The sequence below is a fragment of the Salvelinus fontinalis genome, chromosome 24 (assembly GCF_029448725.1).
Source record: "Salvelinus fontinalis isolate EN_2023a chromosome 24, ASM2944872v1, whole genome shotgun sequence".
Classification (NCBI taxonomy): Eukaryota; Metazoa; Chordata; class Actinopteri; order Salmoniformes; family Salmonidae; genus Salvelinus; species Salvelinus fontinalis.
In genome coordinates, this window is record NC_074688.1 from 3211790 (window position 1) to 3231957 (window position 20168).

Sequence of the window (20168 nt, forward strand, 5' to 3'; positions counted from 1 at the left end):
TTGGTAGATACAGTCTTGTCCCATCGTTGCAACTCTTGAACGCACTTGTGAGAGGTGACGGTCGAGAACCATGCGTCCTCCGAAACACGACCCTGCCAAGCCGCACTGCTTCTTGACACACTGCTCGCTTAACTCGGAATTCAGCCGCACCAATGTGTCGGAGGAAACACTGTACAACTGGTGACCGAAGTCAGCTTGCAGGCGCCCGCCTCGCCACTAGAGCACGATGGGACAAGCAAATCCCGGCCAGCCAAATCCTTCCCTTACCTGGACGACGGTGGGCCAATTGTGCGCTGCCTCGTGGGTCTCCCGATCACAGCCTGGGATCGAAGCCGGAGATGCAGTGCCTTAGACCCACTGTGCCACTAGGGATGTCTTCTTACCTCTTTTGACCTCAACACTTTCCCAATCCCCTCTAACTCACAAGGCAGGCAATACGCTTGGCCTCATCTTTACTAGAGGCTGCTCACCTACTAATGTCACTGCAACCCTCCTCCAGGTCTCTGATCACTACTTTGTTTCCTTTTCTGGCTCCCTTTCCTCCAACCCTAACCACTCAGCCCCTACCCAGATGATCATGCGCCGTCGCAATCTTCGCTTTCTCTCTCCCACTACTCTCTCCTCTTCTATCATATCTCTCCCTTCTGCTGTGGTGAAACGTCCATAGCATCGCTACTTTAGTCCAGGACAGGCTGCAGTAATGCAATCAACTCACCAAGCTCTTTTGCCTCTTCACCAGGAAGGCCTCAGGAGAGTTCGCCACAGGCCCACTATCGTCTGCACATGGGCCTCCACAACTTAAGCTTCTATCCATGACAGGCTGAATGTATGGATGCAGATCCCTTTTGATTACCAAAGAAAAAAGACAATTGTTCAATAATAATCACTTTAAAAGAAACAAGTAGACTAGCTAATTACTTTTCAATATCACGAGAAGACACGGATAAGGAAACGATGACGTAAAACACACTGGTAAGACGCAAGTAATGCTCAAAGTTGAACGCAACTGACGAAATCAATGCATGACTCTTTGACGATTTGTGACAGCTGCGTCATAATGACTCGTAATGCACAATAGTTCTAGAATATGGTGCGTAATATTCAGATTTGTAATAGCCCAAGGGAAAAAAACACACACTTCAGTGGAGTCTGGTGGGGGGAGCTATAGGAGGACAGGCTCACTGTAATGGCTGGAAAGGAATAAATGGAATGGTATCAAACATATGGAAACCACTTTTGACTCCAGCCATTAGGAGTCCATTATCCTATAGCTCCTCCCACCAGCCTCCACTGACATGTATTTTCTCTCATTATATTATGTCTGCCACGACTGTTGTCCATCCTTATGTAATTTAGCTCGACTCAGTGTGTAATAGCGCGTAAAACCACGCACACGTATTTCAAGGATGCAGAGTCAAAGCATGCTCCTGCTAGGTCGCACTCTTGAAAACAATTACAAATTCACCAAAGTCTTAGGTCGTTTTTAATTCATCCAAATGTCCAGATTACCAAGAAAAGACCTGCCTTCGCAATATGTTTCTGCCATATGAGCCTAATGGGGAGGAGTGGGTGAGAGGCTGGTTATCTAGTCAAAGGGTAGATATTTAAAAAAAAAAAAATCTAAACCTCGTCTCTATCTCTGTGTCCAGGATCGAGATGGCTCAAGTGTGCACTGCACTCACTACAACTCTGGTGTCTGACGAGACCTCCCAGTTAACATCTCTCCTCTGTGGCTGATCTTTGACAGGCCTAATCCCAATTGACACGCATTTCGGCTCTGATTACAGCACTATATGGGGAATGTGGTGGCTCCGGTCAAAAGTAGTAGCCTTGCAAGACACCTAATCTCTCGAGTTTACATGAATGTTCGCTACGCAGGTATCTGCAGTGTTTCCCCTAGGCAGAGAAATGAGGGGGGGCAGCATGGTAGTGGGCGTTGCCAATGGTGCGGTTTTAGAGGTCCTCTTGGCAGCAGAAACAAAATGTAGCAGTTTCAAAGCTCATTTTCTACAATTCTACACATTTTGCCATGTGGCTGAGAGAACATTTTCAGTTTAAAAAGTTAATGTCCTTGAATTATATACATTTTTCCATAGCATAAGAGCAAGGCATAAGCCATCTGATTGACCCAAACATAACAAAATCAATGGGCGCCCCATGACATTACATGGTAGTTTTAGAGGCCCCTTGGCCGCAAAGACAATTGCTGCTTTAGAGCTAATTTCCTGACATTCTACACATTTTGCCATGTGGCTGAGAACATTTTAGATCTAGTTCCCTGCAATTCTACACATTTTGCCATGTGGCTGAGAGAACATTTTAGATCTAGTTCCCTGCAATTCTACACATTTTGTCATGAGGCTAAAAGAAAAATGCCTGTTTCTAAGCGAATTAATTATACACATTTTGCCATGACTTATACCTTGTTTTATGCTATCTGAGTGACTCAAACATTATAACAAAAACAATTGGGGCCCCATGCCATGACATTTTTGGAATTTTGGATTCTCCCTGACTGGCTAGATTTTTTTAGGGGGGTGATTGTTAGTTCTCAAAGATGATCTTACTTAAAAAATATATTGCGGTGTGGTGGCTACACTTAAACGGCGGTGCGCTATAGAGGAAAGTGCATATAGGGGAAACACTGAACATTCATGCAAGCTCATGAGATCAGTTGGCTTGCGAGGCTGCAGAAGTAGTGCACTTTATGGAGAATAGGGTGGCTTTGTTCAAAAGTAGTGCATTATGGATTAAGGTGGCTCTGGTTGATAGCAGTGCACTATATGGGCAATGTGGTGTCATATCATATGACAGAAGTAATCCTTCCTTTGGCCGCCTCGCCTTCCAGTTCTCTGCTGCCAATGACTGGAACGAACTGCAAAAATCACCAAAGCTGGAGACTCTTACCTCCCTCACTAGCTTTAAGCACCAGCTGTCAGAGCAGCTCACAAATCACTGCACTTGTACATAGATCATCTGTAAATAGCCCATCCAATCTACCTCATCCCCATGCTGTATTTATTTATTTATCTTGCTTCTTTGCACCCCAGTATCTCTACTTGCACATTCATCTTCTGCACATTCTACCATTCCAGTGTTTAATTGCTATATTGTAATTACTTCGCCACCATGGCCTATTTATTGCCTTACCTCCCTTATCCTACCTCATTTGCACACACTGTATATAGACTTTTTCTACTGTATTATTGATTGTATGTTTGTTTATTCCATGTGTAACTGTGTTGTTGTATGTGTCGAACTGCTTTGCTTTATCTTGGCCAGGTCGCAGTTGCATGCAAATGAGAACTTGTTCTCAACTAGCCCACCTGGTTAAATAAAGGTGAAATCAAAAAAAATCTCTGGCTGATACAGCCAGGCTGTTACGGTTACGGTCCAGGCTCCAGCCGGTTCCACTAATCTCTGGGTAATGGTTGTTTCCTGCTAAGAACTTTTCCTCTCGTTGTTGTATGCTTTGCATGCTGTGTGTGGTTGTTTGCTTTAGTGATTTCTAGATTGTGTAATCTCGTGTATACACGAGGCGATTACAGTCTTGTAAAGAAAAAAAACATTGAGCTTTACCCCCCCCCCCAACAACAAATGGGTGCAACAAAAAAACCTTGACTGGGACACACAGTCAAGCATACAGCAATGATGCCTCTTGTATTGAGATGCAGTGTCTTAGACCACTGCGCCACTCGGGAGCCCTCTTATTCTGAAATCTATTCAATACATTTTTCCCCCTCATCAATCTACACACAATACCCCCATAATGACGAAGCGAAAAAACATATATATATTTTTTTGCAAATGTATAAAAAAAATATTTTATTTACATAAGTATTCAGACCCTTTGCTGTGAGATGTGAAATTGAGCTCCGGTGCATCCTGTTTCCATTGATCATCCTTGAGATGTTTCTACAACTTGATTGGAGTCTACCTTGGTAAATTCAGTTGATTGGACATGATTTGGAAAGGCATATAAATGTCTATATGAGGTCCCACAGTTGACAATGCATGTCAGAGCAAAAACCAAGCCATGAAGACGAAGGAATTGTCTGTAGAGCTCTGACACAGGATTGTGTCGAGGCACAGATCTGGGAAAGGGTACCAAAAAATGTCTGCAGCATTGAAGGTCCCCTAAAACACAGTGGCCTCCATCAGTCTTCAATGGAAGAAGTTTGGAACCACCAAGACTCTTCCTGGAGCTGTCTGCCCAGCCAAACTGAGAAATCGGGGGAGGTGGTCGATGGTCACTGCCGATGGTCACTCTGACAGAGCTCCAGAGTTCCTCTGTGGAGATGGTTGTCCTTCTGGAAGGTTCTCCCATCTCAGCAGCACTCCACCAATCAGGCCTTTATGATAGTGGCCAGACGGAAGCCACCCCTCAGTAAAAGGCACATGACAGTCCGCTTGGAGTTTGCCAAAAGGTACCTAAAGACTGACCATGAGAAACAAGATTCTCTGATCTGGTGAAATCAAGATTGAAAACACTGGCCTGAATGTCAAGCGTCACGTCTGGAGGAAACCTGACACCGTCCCTACGGTGAAGCATGGTGGTGGCAGAATCATGCTGTGGGGATTTATTTTCAGCGCTAGGGACAGGGAGACTAGTCAGGATCGAGGGAAAGATGAACGGAGAAAAGTACAGAGATCCTTGATGAAAACCTGCTCCAGAGCCTCAGGACCTCCGACTTCGGGAAAAGTCTCTGAATGTCCTTGAGTGGCCCAACCAGAGCCCGGACTTGAACCTGATCGAACATCTCTGGAGAGACCTGAAAATAGCTGTGCAGCGTTGCTCCACATCCAACCTGACAGAGCTTGAGAGGATCTGCAGAGAAGACAGGGAGAAACTCCCCAAATACATGTGTGCCAATCTTGTAGCGTCATACCCAAGAAGACTCTAGGCTGTAAATGCTGCCAAAGGTGCTTCAAGAAAGTACTGAGTAAAGGGTCTGAATACTTTATGTAAATGTGATATTTATTTTATTTTATACGTTTGCTATAATATCTAAAAAACAGATTTTGCTTTGTCATCCTGAGGTATTGTGTGTAGATAGATGAGGGGGGGAAACAATTTAATCCATTTTAGAATACAGCTGTAACATAATGTGGAAAAAGTCAAGGGGTCTGAATATTTTCCGAATGCACTGTAATTATGCCTAAATCACCAGCCTGGTCTCATAGACTAGACGTAACATAGTAAACATAAATCCGAGACACTCAAATTGTTATATATTACGTTTGGTATGGGTACATTACAGAAGGTTACCTAAGGTAAAAACCAAGGTGTAGCAACCCGAAGGTTGTGTGTTTGAATCTCATCACGGACAACTTTAGCATTTTAGCTAATTAGCAACTTTTCAACTATTTGCTACTTAGCATGTTAGCTAACCCTTCCCCTAACCTTAACACTTTTAGCTAACCAAGGTCTAGCAACTGAAAGGTTGCGTGTTTGAATCTCATCACAGACAACTTTAGCATTGTGTTAATTAGCAACTTTTCAACTATACTAAACAAAAATATGAACTCAACATGTGAAGTTTTGGTCCCATGTTCCGTGAGCTGAAATTAAAGTCCCCAGAAATCTTCCATACGCACAAAAAGCTTATTTCTCTCATTCTTTGCACAACTTCATCCTCACCAGGGTCTTGACCTGACTGCACTACGGCGTTGTAACTGACTTCAGTGGGCTAATGCTCACCTTCGATGGCCACTGGCACGTTGGAGAAGTGTGCTCTTCACTTATGAATCCCGGTTTCAACTGTATCGGGCAGATGGCAGACAGCGTGTGTGGCGTTGTGTGGGCGAGCGGTTTGTGCTCCGTGGTGGCGGTGGGGTTATGGTAAGGGCAGTCATAAGCTACGGACTCCGAACATAATTGTATTTCATCGACGGCAATTTGAATGCACAGAGATACCGTGACGAGATCCTGAGGCCCATTGTCGTGCCATTCATCCTCCGCCATCACCTCATGTTTCAGCACGATAATGCACGGCCCCATGCTGCAAGGATCTGTAAACATACTCACCAGACATGTCACCCATTGAGCATGTTTTGGATGCTCTAATTCCATTCAGCCACAAGCATTAGTGAATTTAGACACCCGAGTGGCGCAGTGGTCTAAGGCACTGCATCCCAATGCTAGTCTTCATTACAGACCCTGGTTCGATTCCAGGCTGTATTACAACCGGCCGTGATTTGGAGTCCCATAGGGCGGCGCACAATTGGCCGAGCGTCGTCTGGGTTAGGGATTGGCTGGGGTAGGCCGTCATTGTAAATAAGAAATTGTTCTTAACTGACTTGCGTAGTTAAATAAAGGTTACATTTTTAAAAGTAAAAAATCGGTGTTCTAATTCATCCCGATGGGGTTGAGGTCAGGGCTTTGTGCAGACCAGTCAAGTTCTTCCACACCTATCTCGACAAATTATTTCTGTATGGACCTTGCTTTGTGCACAGGGGCATTGTCATGCTGAAACAGGAAAGGGCCTTCCCCAAACTGTTGCCACAAAGTTGGAAGCACAGAATTGTCTAGCATGCTGTAGCGTTAAGATGTCCCTTCACTGGAATAAAGGGGCCTAGTCCGAACCATGAAAAACAGCCCCAGACCATTATTCCTCCTCCACCAGACTTTACAGTTGGCACTTTTCATTCGGGCTGGTAGTATTCTCCTGGCTTTCGCCAAACCCTGATTCGTCCGTCAGAATGCCAGCGTGATTCATCACTCCAGAGAATGCGTTTCCACTGCTCTAGAGTCCAATGGCGGGCGAGCTTTACACCACTCTAGCCGACGCTTAGCATTGCACATGGTTATCTTAGGCTTGTGTGCGACTGCTTGGCCTTGGAAACCCATTTCATGAAGCTACCGACGAACAGTTCTTGTGCTGACATTGCTTCCAGAGGCAGTTTGGAATTTTACTACTATTGCCCATAGAAATACATTGAATAACACATTTATAGATGGCAAAAAAATACATAAATGTATCATAACGAATAAGGTTTTGAAGATATAAGAAATCTCAGGAAATATTTTAGTTTTTTTGGACATTGAACCCCCTATTTGTATTGGCACAAAACCACCTCCATACTTCCATTGTATGGGTTACCTTCAGATGAGACCCATGACACTTGTGGGGGTCGTAGAGCAAAATGGGAAACACCATCATGTTCATGAGTCTCCCCTTTCCATCGAGTGGTCATACGAGTTTGTAGGCCGTTTTGACGCTGAGAAGACCGATTTTCCGCATGTCTCATGGTCTGACGAACACCACTGTAGCTCGGCCACCTTCCACGCCGATGCGGAAAGGCGACATAGGCGACATGCGGCGGATTGAGACGCAGCCCATGCAAAATGCTTCAACTGGCTTAAACTGACGTATGTTGATGGGGATTTTTTTATTATTTAACTTAGATGACATGTGCGTCAATAGACTCTTAAGGACGTTGCAATGTATGTGATTTTAAAGCAAATGTTGAAATACCAACACCGTCATATCACATTAAACTTACTTGGTGGGGAAAGTATTTTATTTTATTTTATTTTATTATAATGAGCAATGTGGTGGTGTCCCGTGCAGTCCTTTTTTTGTTTATTTGTCATTGGCATGTACCCATGGTTCTCTGTGTCATCTCTGCCCCTGCAGGTGAGAAATGGTACAAGCGTCACCTGACCTACAGGATCGTGAACTGGCCACGTCACCTTGCGCCGGGCCCCGTGCGGCTTGCGGTGCGCGCCGCCTTTCAGCTGTGGAGCAACGTGTCAGGCCTGGCCTTCCAGGAGGTCCCAGAGGGCCCCACGGACATCCGCCTGGCGTTCTACGAGGGCGAGCACAATGACGGGGCCAGCAACGCCTTTGATGGCCCAGGTCAGGCCCCACATCATCTTCACCCTACTGGATATTACCATGGGGCCTGGAGCTTTTTTCCTGACCATGTAACCTGACACTGGGCTATAATTCATAGCTAGTTTTCAGGTCACATGGTCCGTAAAAACTTGCCCTACTATTCTTTTAAAGTAAAGAAATAGCTTAATCACCAAAATCTGGGCACCAGAGAGGGGCAATGGAGTTCCTGTCCTGTCCAAACCTCTCACACGCCCTCTCCTATCCTATAGGGGGAGCTCTAGCACATGCCTTCTTCCCTTGCCGGGGGGAGGCCCACTTCGACATGGCAGAGAGGTGGACGCTGTACGGACACAAGGGCCACAACCTGTTCATGGTGACAGCCCACGAGATAGGCCACACACTGGGGCTGGAGCACTCACCGGTGCGCCACTCCCTCATGTCCCCCTACTACAGGAAGCTAGGCCGCGCCCTGGTCCTCAGCTGGGATGACATCGCTGCAGTGCAGCAGCTCTATGGTAAATGATATACATTGTCCTCCATTCAAGTTAAAACCAATGATGTCATATACTGTATACACTACAAGGCATGTCTGTGAATTAAACCATCTGTCTGTATGTAAGGTTAAATGGGGCGTCGACAGCCATCTCAGTCAGATTTATAAGCAAAAAGTGTTGAAAGGAATTGCATCATTAAACAAGCGGAACTGTCCATATGCTCCCTAGAAAGAGAGGGAGACAGACTGACATCACTTAATTACCTCATTGTATACTATACTGAACAAAAATATAAACGCAACATGTAAAGTGTTGGTCCCATGTTTCATTAGCAGGAATAAAAGATTACAGAATTATTTCATACGCACAAAAAGCATATTTCCCAATTTTTTTGCACACATTTTTTTACATTCCTGTTAGTGAGCATTTCTCCTTTGCCAAGATAATCCATCCACCTGACAGGTCTGGCATATCAAGAAGCTGATTAAACAACATGATCATTACACAGGTGCACCTTGTGCTGGGGGCACTAAAATGCTACTCGAAAATGTGCAGTTTTGTCAAATACAGTAACATAATAAAAAAAAAAAATGTTATACCCTTTTCTCCCAATTTTCGTGGTATCCAATTGCTAGTAATTACTATCTTGTCTCATCGCTACAACTCCCGTACGGGCTCAGGAGAGACGAAGGTCGAAAGCCATGCGTCCGGCCCGCCACAGGAGTGGCTGGTGCGCGATGAGACAAGGATTTTCCTACCGGCCAAACCCTCCCTAACCCGGACGACGCTAGGCCAATTTTGCGTCGCCCCACAGACCTCCCGGTCGCGGCCGGCTGCGACAGAGCCTGGGCGCGAACCCGGAGTCTCTGGTGGCGCAGCTAGCGCAGCGATGCAGTGCCCTAGACCACTGCGCCACCCGGGAGGCCAGATGTCTCAAGTTTTGAGGGAGCGTGCAGTTGGCATGCTGACTGAAGGAATGTCCACCAGAGCTTTTGCCAGAGAATTGCATGTTCATCTACCATAAGCCGCCTCCAACATCGTTTAGAGAATTTGTCAGTACATCCAACCGGCCTCACACCTGCAGACCACGTGTATGGTGTCGTGTGGGCGAGCGTTTTTTCTAAAGTCAACATTGTGAACAGAGTGCCCCATGGTGGCGGTGGGGTTATGATATGGGCAGGCATAAGCTACAGACAACGAACACAATTGCATTTTAACGATGGAAATTTGATTGCACAAAAATAGTGACGAGATCCTGAGGTCTATTGTGAGGCCCATTTTTTTTTTTAAGGTATCTGTGACCAACAGATGCGAATCTGTATTCCCAGTCATGTCAAATCCATAGATTAGGGCCTAATGAATTTATTTCAACTGACTGATTTCCTCACATGAACTGTAACTCAAATTGAAATTGTTGCATGTTGCGTCTATATTTTTGTTCAGTATACAGTATATCTTCTCTCTCAACTGCACTTAAGACCTTATTATACCTCCACACACACTGTTTACCTGACAGTGCTGTCACGAGGGTAGATTGGTTGTCCCAGTGTTAGTGTTACTGTTACTGGAGAACAGAGCTCATGTTATTGCGGACTGGGCTCTGCATTAGGGTTGAATGGCGAGTACTCGGTTACCAAGATTTACCGCCCAAAACCACTCCTTTTTCCTGGGATAAATAACTGCGAGAAACCTATACATTATTATCAATTATTTATATGAACAGTGTGGCGTGAAATGGAACTGTTAAATGATATGCTTTGTCTAAATCTGGCTTCTCTATGGCCTCTGCATGATGAATCGTCAACGCTCAGGGTGGGGACAGACCGCCCATCTCAGTATGGAGCGCAGTTCACAACGCATGCAGACCTATCATCTCATGGTAACTTTTTTTTCTTGTGACAGACAGGCCTACATTTGCTGCAGATTAGTCTATGCTACAGTAATATAAAGACAGAATGCGCGTCTAATTTACCCATCTCCATCTGGTCTAATTTACCAATCTCCGTCTGGTCTAATTTACCAATCTCCGTCTGGTCTAATTTACCCATCTCCGTCTGGTCTAATTTACCCATCTCCGTCTGGTCTAATTTACCCATCTCCGTCTGGTCTAATTTACCCATCTCCGTCTGGTCTAATTTACCCATCTCCGTCTGGTCTAATTTACCCATCTCCGTCTGGTCTAATTTACCCATCTCCGTCTGGTCTAATTTACCCATCTCCGTCTGGTCTAATTTACCCATCTCCGTCTGGTCTAATTTGCCCACCTCCGTCTGGTCTAATTTGCCCACCTCCGTCTGGTCTAATTTGCCCACCTCCGTCTGGTCTAATTTGCCCACCTCCGTCTGGTCTAATTTGCCCACCTCCGTCTGGTCTAATTTGCCCACCTCCGTCTGGTCTAATTTGCCCACCTCCGTCTGGTCTAATTTGCCCACCTCCGTCTGGTCTAATTTGCCCACCTCCGTCTGGTCTAATTTGCCCACCTCCGTCTGGTCTAATTTGCCCACCTCCGTCTGGTCTAATTTACCCACCTCCGTCTGGTCTAATTTACCCACCTCCGTCTGGTCTAATTTACCCACCTCCGTCTGGTCTAATTTACCCACCTCCGTCTGGTCTAATTTACCCACGTCCGTCTGACTTTCGGAGGTCATCTTATTTTTTGAATTGTAAAGATGTATATTTTTTTTATGCAGCTGCAGAGTTTTAAAACAGCCTATCACTCAAATATCGCTGCTGTAAGTCAGTGCACACGCAAGCACTCAGTCTTTTCTCTCCTCCAACTCCATTCAAATTGCATCCAAAATACTGTAGATAAACCTGTTCTAGATTTATATATATATATATATATATACAGTGCATTTGGAAAGTATTCAGACCCCTTGACTTTTTTACAGGCATATTCTAAAATTGATTACATTTAAAAACTGTCCTCATCAATCTACACACAATAACCCATAATGGCAAAGCAAAAACAGGTTTTTAGAAATGTTAGCAAATGTATTAAAAATAAAAAACAGAAATACCTTATTCCCCTAATGTTATTAGCCTACCTCCTATTTCTCTCTCTACTGTTGCTTCATCCTTTCCTCACTGTCAGCATCTTTGCCAGCGATTACAGCCTCGAGTCTCTTGGGTATGACGCTACAAGCTTGGCACACCTGTATTTGGGGTTTCCCCCCCATTCTTTTCTGCAGATCCTCTCAAGCTCTGTCAGGTTGGATGTGGAGTGTTGCTGCACAGCTATTTTCAGATCTCTCCAGAGATTGTTTGATCGGGTTCAAGTCCAGGCTCTGGCTGGGCCACTCAAGGACATTCAGAGACTTGTCCCGAAGCCACTCCTGCGTTGTCTTGGCTGTGTGCTTAGGGTCATTATCCTGTTGGAAGGTGAACCTTCACCCCAGTCTGAGGTCCTGAGCGCTCTGGAGCAGGTGTTCATCAAGGATCTCTCTGTTCTTTGCTCTGTTCATCTTTCCCTCGATCCTGACCAGTCTCCCAGTCACTGCCGCTGAAAAACATCCCCGCAGCATGATGCTGCCACCACCATGCTTCACCATAGGGATGGTGCAAAGTTTCCTCCAGACGTGACACTTGACATTCAGGCCAAAGATTTCAATCTTGGTTTCATCAGATCAGAGAATCTTGTTTCTTATGGTCTGAGTCCTTTAGATGCCCTTTCCTGAGGAGTGGCTTCCGTCTGGCCATTCTACCATAAAGGCCTGATTTGGTGGAGTGCTGCAGAGATGGTTGTCCTTCTGGAAGGTTCTCCCATCTCCACTCAGGAACTCTGGAGCTCTGTCAGAGTGACTATTGGGTACTTGGTCACCTCCCTGACCAAGGCCCTTCTCCCCCAATTGCTCAGTTTGACCAGGTGGCCAGCTCTAGGAAGAGTATTGGTAGTTCCAATCTTCTTCCATTTAAGAATGATGGAGGCCACTGTGTTCTAGGGGACCTATAATGCTGCAGAAATGTTTTGGTCCCCAGATCTGTTCCTCAACACAATCCTGGATTTTTGCTCTGACATGCAATGTCAACTCTGGGACCTTATATAGACAGGTGTATGCATTTCCAAATCATGGCCAATCAATTAAATTTACCACAGGTGGACTCCAATCAAGTTCTAGAAACATCTGAAGGATGATCAATGGAAACAGGAGGCACCTGAGCTCCATTTCGAGTCTCATAGCAAAGGGTCTTAATACTTATGTGAAATATTCTGAAAGGTATGCTTATATATGCGTCAGCTTACTAATTATACAAATAGGCCCTATTCAATTTCAAAATGAATATCTAATTCGCTAGTTGTATGTGCTGCACCAGAATCACATGTTCTCTCCCTGCTTTATCATGGTTTGAACGATGCCCGCAATTCCAGTCCAGATAATACAGTGTAAGACAACGCAGTACAGTAGTAATACAGTTCACACTCAAAAAGATTAGCTGTCTGGAGCTTGTTTCATTTATTTACCCAAGAGTGCATATAACTAGCTACATTTATGGGCTTTTGTTGTGCATAATGTGCAGTAGCCTTTATCATATATATTGGATAACAAACATTTGGGCTTTTTTGGGCTTGGGCTCGATGAATGTCTTCAATGTAGGACTCATAAAATGTATTTAATGTATGGTTCAGGCTCAGGTAGCCTCAGGCTTGAATATTCTATCAAAGCTCTAATCTAATCCAGACAGAGGCCTACTTGTGCTTTATAATGCTTTTGAATGACACTTCGGGTTTTAGCTGGGAAATACTGGGTTACCCAGTAGAAAAACGATTTATTCTCGGGATGGAACATTTGTAAAATACCGGGGAAATATTCAGCCCTAGTCTGCATGCATAGCCTACATGTTTTTATGTAGAACAAATGGAGTAGCAATTTGCCGTGGAGGTTTTCGCTCCCTCCTGGCATGTGTAAGACAGGTTTCCACAGGTTGATGCTGCTGTTGTATGATGAGTCCCATCCATCCACCTGCAGGCATTTATCCAGGAATGTCTCCGTGGCTATTGAGCGGTCCTACCTGGATCCAACAAAATGTAGTCTTGTATACATGCCAATTGTAGATGCCTTTCTCTGTTTGATTTCTGGAGGAGAATCAACTCCACCCCTTTGTAAACAATTGTTTTTTCATTGAAATGAAAAGACTTACAGTTGAGTACATTCTACTCCTTTTTAGTTCAAAACATTTAGCATATTTCATATATTGATACAGATCTGCTCCCCTTTATATCAAGTCTCTAAGCATTATCACTGCTGATTGTGGTATTGGGTTCCTCATACAGAACAAGGGGATGAAAACAAACAGTGTATCTTCTGAGATATTAAGGTATGCAGTGCCCTGCGGGCAGAATACGTGTGCGTTAACACCATGTGATGATGGGAACCAGATGTCTGTCTGACCTGAATAACTTCACTGTACTGAATCTGACCAAGAACCTTCCTACATACTTCTAACCATTCTGGTCGGGGTGTACGGCCGTGGCATCTGCTTCAGAAACCTTATTTTTTTTCTTAGTGCATTACTTTTGACCAGGGCCCATAGGGACTCGCATAGGGCTTCTGGTCAAAAGTAGTGCACTATATAGGGAATAGGGTGCCATTTGGGACGGAACCTTTGTCTTGGTGATAATGTCACGTCACAGTGTATGAGATTTTGCAGTAGACTTGGCCACACAAGTTTGTAATCTAGTAAATGTTATATATTTTAAATTGTCTGTGTAGACTGACCCAAGTACACAGTATGTTTAGATTACACACAGTAGCACTGCGCTCAGCAAAGAATCTCTGTTTTATTCTTCCTGCCAGGTTGCATTCTTTTCAGATTTTCCTCCTCTCCTTAGGGATGCTGATATCATCACTGCGAAGACAATTGTTTGCTCAGCCTGTTGCAAACAAAATGGGTGTGTGATGTCCAGAGCCTTATCATAGGATGCTGCTTTGTGTTTCTTTTGACATCCGTTTGCAGTAGCCACATGTGTCTTTCTTCATTCTTTTCAACGAGAATGACATTCTTGACTTATACCAGTAAATGACCAGAATGTTCGTATCTTTCAAAGATTTTATGTAATTTATGTAAAGACATCTAGTGGCCCTTTTGGATACTTCAGATTATCACAAGTGTCTGTAGTCATCTCTGGCCCTCTCTGGTCTTACCACATATAAAATAATTACGATTTTTAAAATAAAAAATAGAACGCAAGACTGTAAAACATTATCCTAAATATAAACGATCAACTTAGTGAATACCATTGGTGTTTTATATGAGGGTTTCAACATGAAATATCCTTTGTAAAATGTTTTACACTTATTTATTTTACTATGTTAATATGTATTTGGTGTCAATGTTTGTGTCAAACTGGTGGCAGTTGTGAACAAGTCAACATTGGATGAGTTGTAGAGGTAATTGAAAATGATGCTATTGTTGATGAGATGCTTTTATCATTAATGAGGCTATTTTCTCTTGTACCATATGATCTATCTACTAGAAACTCATGGACAATATGGACACAGATATAAAAAATTAATACTATATACATTTTGTTATTCAAGTAAACATTACTAAAGTCATGATTTTAATTACTGAAGATTCCAGTAACTTTGCAACCCTTTGTCCAGTACACAGCAACTCAAGTTTCCTGGGAAGGCCAGCTTTACATAATTGACTATTTGAGAATATTGTTCTGTTTGTTTCCACTTGGGAGGGTTGTTTGTTCCCATGATGTCCGTTTTAGAGAAAATACTGTCATTGATTTTGGTTTGTATTTCTCATATTTTTTTAAAGGGAAAAAAATGACATTGGCATGCAGACTTCCTTTATCAAGTATCAACCAACATTTGTCCCATTGGAGCAGTAAATTAATCTGTGAGACAATATTTGTGTTAACATTCCTTTTTATTCACATGGTAGTTCATAATCAGTGGCCATGTACCAGATAGATTGTGGAAGTAACACTTGTACGAGTTTAGTTTAGATGGCTGACTCAACATTCTCTCGGACGCAATGGAACGCTCATACATCAACATCATAGTGCCCATCGCTTATCACCATATCACTTAAACTACTGGAACTTGTCTGTATACAATCTACTCTCCCATTCCATATGGTCTCATTCTCTTATCTGGCCTGATCCTGGATTTGTATGTGCTTCAGCAAACAGTATTTTTTTGTTGGGAGATAACGGTTACAATATTTAAATTCCTATACTTTTTTTATTTTGTTCATATCACATTTTCCATTCATCATGTCACACATACTAGTTTTGTACCTGTGGGCTGCCGCTCAGAGGATTTATTATTTTATTTTTTTAAAGTTACATAACTACAAAGTATTGATCATATTACAGAGTTTTTAAGTAATAATAAATTCAGTATGTACAGGAAAAGAAAAACAAAGTGGGCCTCCACCCCCAACCTCCCACCCAGCCAACATATCCCCACCCAGCCCCCCTTCTGACTACAGTTGTCATTCCAACCCCGCCGTTGGTCAGATGAGTTGGCTACTGATGGTCTCCCTCTCTCTGTCGTCCCCAGGAAAGCCTCTGGGGGGTCGGCCCATGAGGTTAACAGGCCAGGCATTCAGCTCAGCCCTGCAGGAGTGGGAGATGGCTGAGGAGCCCGAGGAACATCCTGAAATTACCCAGCCCCTCTACTGCCAGGGGGTCTTTGATGCCATCACTATGGGTAGGGCACGACTGTGCTCACAATCATTTGAACCCCCCTCAAACATATAAGTTATTCATTGGGATATTATAAACTGGGTGGTTTGAGCACTGAATGCTGATTGGCTGACTTTTTTTTTTTTTACTGCTCTAATTACATTGGTAACCAGTTTATAATAGCAATAAGGCATCTCGGGGGTTTGTGGTATATGGCCAATATACCATGGCTTAAGGGCTGTATGCAGGCACTCCGTGTTGCATTGTGCAGAAGAACAGCCCTTAGCCGTGGTATATTGGCCATATACCACACCCCCTCCGGCCTTATTGCTTAAATATAATAATTTAATGTATACTTGTCTGTCTTTGTGTGCTCAGACCAGAACCACACAGTGCTGGTGTTCCGGGGCAGTGTGTACTGGATGGTGTCGGCTCAGGGGAACGTGAGCGCACCTCTCCCTCTCCAGCAGCGCTGGCGCCACCTCCCGCTGGCCATCGAGGCCGCGGCCTTCTCCCCACTGGACAGCAAGTGGTACTTCTTCAAAGGTAAAGCAATCTCCTTCAATTCACTTTAGTCAGTGGATGATCGTGTGAAGTGACCTGGTCCCAGATAATTGTGCTTTAGCCAACTCCCCTGACTATGGTTGGATGACACTGAAATAACACAGCAGAGGAACTGGCTAAAGCACAAACAGGATAAAGTACCTCAATGAGGAATTAGTGTTGATTGCGCTGAATTGTCTCTCCCTACCCTCCCTCTGCAGGTAAGCGTATATGGCGTTACTCGGGCAGTGCCCTGGACCCTGGCTTCCCCAGGAGGAGCAGCCAGGCCGGCCTCCCCTGCCACCCAGACTGTGCCTTCTACTACGCCCCCCTGGGACACATGGTCCTCTTTAAGGGCTCCCGCTACTCCGTGCTCAACCTGCACACACTGAGGTCCGAGCCCTACTACCCGCGCCGGCTGGCCGACTGGACCGGGGTGCCCCAGGGAACCAACGGTGCGCTGACCCGTCCCGACGGGCGCCTCTATTTCTTTCGGGAGCAGCAGTACTGGAGGTTTGACCCGGTGAAGGTGCGCATGACCAGAGAAGGCCAGTGGGCTCAGGACCTGGAATGGATAGGCTGCAGGAGCAGGACTCACCGGGGCAATGGCATCCTGTGACAAACAGGGGGGGGCTACAGCACTCATATCAAAGTTGATATGAGGCCAAAAGCCTGAAACGATAGCCTGGGTACAAGTTTGTTTCCGATAATATTCCAGTCCTTATACTCTATCATATGCCAAACAGTTTAGCATGATAAGGAGTGGAAACAGACTAGTACCCAAACATATAAAAGGCCATTATGTCTGTGCAATCTAAATATAGAAGACTTGGTTAGAGCCGGCCGGGGTCGTTGGCCTTAAACTGTCATCAGTGCCATCGAACTGGACTTTTTGGTAAGATTCATGACACAATAAAATTGACATTAGTAATGAACATTGTTGAGCATATTAAACCTGGGCCCGGCCAGTCATGCTGTAGAGCACTGCTGACCATTCACTTTAAAAAAAGGCAATGTTCCCGACATTCGTGAAGATCGCATTCACAGTAAACGCTGCAGATATCATCTCATTAGGAAATTATCTCTAAAGTCAAGCACTCTACAACGTGCCTCGGATTGAATCCCAGCCCTGGTCACAAATACAGTGCATTCGGAGAGTATTCCTACACCTTGAATTGTTACATTACAGCCTTATTTAAAAATTTATTCAAATGTTTTTTTCCACCCTGATCAATCTAAAAACAAAACTCCAATGACAAAGCAAAAACAGGTTTAGAAAATTCAGCAAAATGTATTAAAAACAAAAACATTTACTTAAGTATTCAGACCCTTTACTCAGTACTTTGTCGAAGCACATTTAGCAGCGATTACAGCCTCGAGTCTTCTTGGGTATGGCGCTACAAGCTTGGCACACCTGTATTTGGGGAGTTTCCTCCATTCTTCTCTGCAGATCCTCACAAGCTCAGTCAGGTTGGATGGGGAGGTGCTGCACAGCTATTTTCAGGTCTCCAGAGATGTTCGATCCGGTTCAAGTCTGGGCTCTGGCTGTGCTACTCAAGGACATTGAGACTTGTCCAGAAGCCACTCCTGCGTTGTCTTGGCTGTGTACTTAGGGTCATTGTCCTGTTGGAAGAACCGTCGGCCTAGTCTAAGGTCCTGAGCGCACTGGAGCAGGTTTTAATCAAGGATCTCTGTACTTTGCTCCCTCCGTTCATCTTTCCCTGTCTCCCAGTCCCTGCCGCTGAAAAACATCCCCACAGCATGATGCTACCACCACCATGCTTCACAGTAGGGATAGCACCAGGTTTCCCCCAGACGTGACACTTGACATTCAGGCAAAAGGTTTCACCAGACCAGAGAATCTTGTTTCTCATTGTCTCAGAGTCCTGTTAGGTGCCTTTTGGCAAACTCATGTGCCTTTTACTGAGTGTCTTCCTTCTGGCCACTACCATAAAGGCCTGATTTAGTGGAGTCCTGCAGAGATGGCGGTCCTTCTGGAAGGTTCTGCCATCTCCAGAGAAATTCTGGAGCTTTTTCAGAGTGACCATCGGGTTCTTGGTCACCTCCCTGACCAAGGCCCTTCTCCCCCGATTGCACAGTTTGGTCGGGGGGCCAGCTCTTCCTAGACTCTTGGTGGTTCCAAACTTCTTCCATTTAAGAACGGAGGCCACTGTGTTCTTGGGCACCTTCATGGCTGCAGAAATGTTTTGGCACCCTTCCTCGGATCTGTGCCTCGACACAATCCTGTCTCAGAGCTCTACCAGACAATTCCGTCGACCTCATGGCTTAGTTTTTGCTTTGACATGCACTGTCAACTGTGGGACCTTATATAGTCGGTGGTGTGCCTTTCTAAATCATGTCCAATCAATTGAATTTATCACATTCTAGAAACATCTCAAGGATGATCAATGGAAACAGAATGCACCTTAGCTCAATTGAGTATTATAGCAAAAAGGTCTGAATATTTAGGGGGTCCTGTGCAAACATTTCTAAAAACCCTGTTTTCGCTTTGTCATTGTGTGAAATTGAGGATTTTTATTTAATCCATTTTAGAATAAGGCTGGAACGTAACAAAATTTGGGTAAAGTCAAGGGGTCTGAATACTTTCCGAATGCACTGTACGCAGTGGTAAATCAACTCCATAGAAAATGCTTTTGTATGATACACTTAAGCCTTAAAGATTTCTTACATGTTTTTATGCTTTGGTATTACACTTGTACATTTCAGATACTCAACAAGACCAACAATGTGTAATTCACTTCTGAATGATTCATTTGTGTGAGATACAGATAACTTCTCTGGAACAATGCTGCCTTCCAGTGGTAAAATTATTTATTTGCAGACGTATACATTACTCTACATTTTACAAGACACTTCGTCTACTGAAACGGACATAACCCAAATGTATTGTTAGCCATCAGTGTTGCTGATCCTAAACCAAGAATACCCCTAGTTTAGTTCTCCAATAAATATACATCAGCAAGATTAGAACCTGTGACCTTCTGTGCCAAATAAAGTGTTCAGTGAGTTAGTCATTTCTTTATATCAGTAGATTATAAAAGTTGAATTGGGATTTAGCAAGAGCGAACAACACTTTTGCATGCAAAAACTCCTAAGGGGTGGATTAAATCCGTATCGCGGAAGATCCGCGTTATAATGTAAAAGGTCATTTCCGATTGAGCCGAATCTGCCGTCTCCGCAAACGCAGGAATATCACTTTTAAAATTTAAATTGAGCTATAAGATGGAAATTCTGCGATGCAGATTGAATCCAGCCCTAAATCACTACTACACGTGCTTGATAGACCTGCATCACTTGTTTTTGAGCCAACTTCACTATAGGCTTTGAATGGGGAAACCCAGCCTCATGACAGTCCAGTTTCAAAACAAATGCCATCACTTTTCACCCAGTGCAAACTCCACCCACCTGGAACAGCATTAATATTCTCATTACTGACCTTTCATCCAATCAATTTATCAGGATCAGTTCTTTTAATAGTCTACACCCGTCTAAAAATATGTGGGCACAATGAGAATGTAGACAAGATCCGTACAGATGTTAGCACCAGGTATAAACAGGGATGGTACCCAATGCAGCAGTACAAAGTTATTGGAGTTATATTTAAGCAATAAGACCCAAGGGGGT

The 20168-nt window shown here is 44.2% G+C and overlaps 1 protein-coding gene across 1 annotated transcript in view; it reads left to right on the forward strand.

Annotated features, from left to right (window-relative positions):
- Nucleotides 1-19554, forward strand: part of mmp28 (matrix metallopeptidase 28) — a 47231-nt gene extending 27677 nt beyond the window's left edge. Inside the window, exons 4-8 of the mRNA XM_055879399.1 lie at nucleotides 7641-7862; nucleotides 8111-8356; nucleotides 15856-16005; nucleotides 16359-16526; nucleotides 16745-19554. Of these exons, the coding sequence (XP_055735374.1) occupies nucleotides 7641-7862; nucleotides 8111-8356; nucleotides 15856-16005; nucleotides 16359-16526; nucleotides 16745-17142 (1184 nt within the window). The 3' untranslated portion in view covers nucleotides 17143-19554. The remainder of the gene's footprint in view (nucleotides 1-7640; nucleotides 7863-8110; nucleotides 8357-15855; nucleotides 16006-16358; nucleotides 16527-16744) is intronic.
- The last annotated feature ends 614 nt before the right edge of the window (nucleotides 19555-20168 follow it).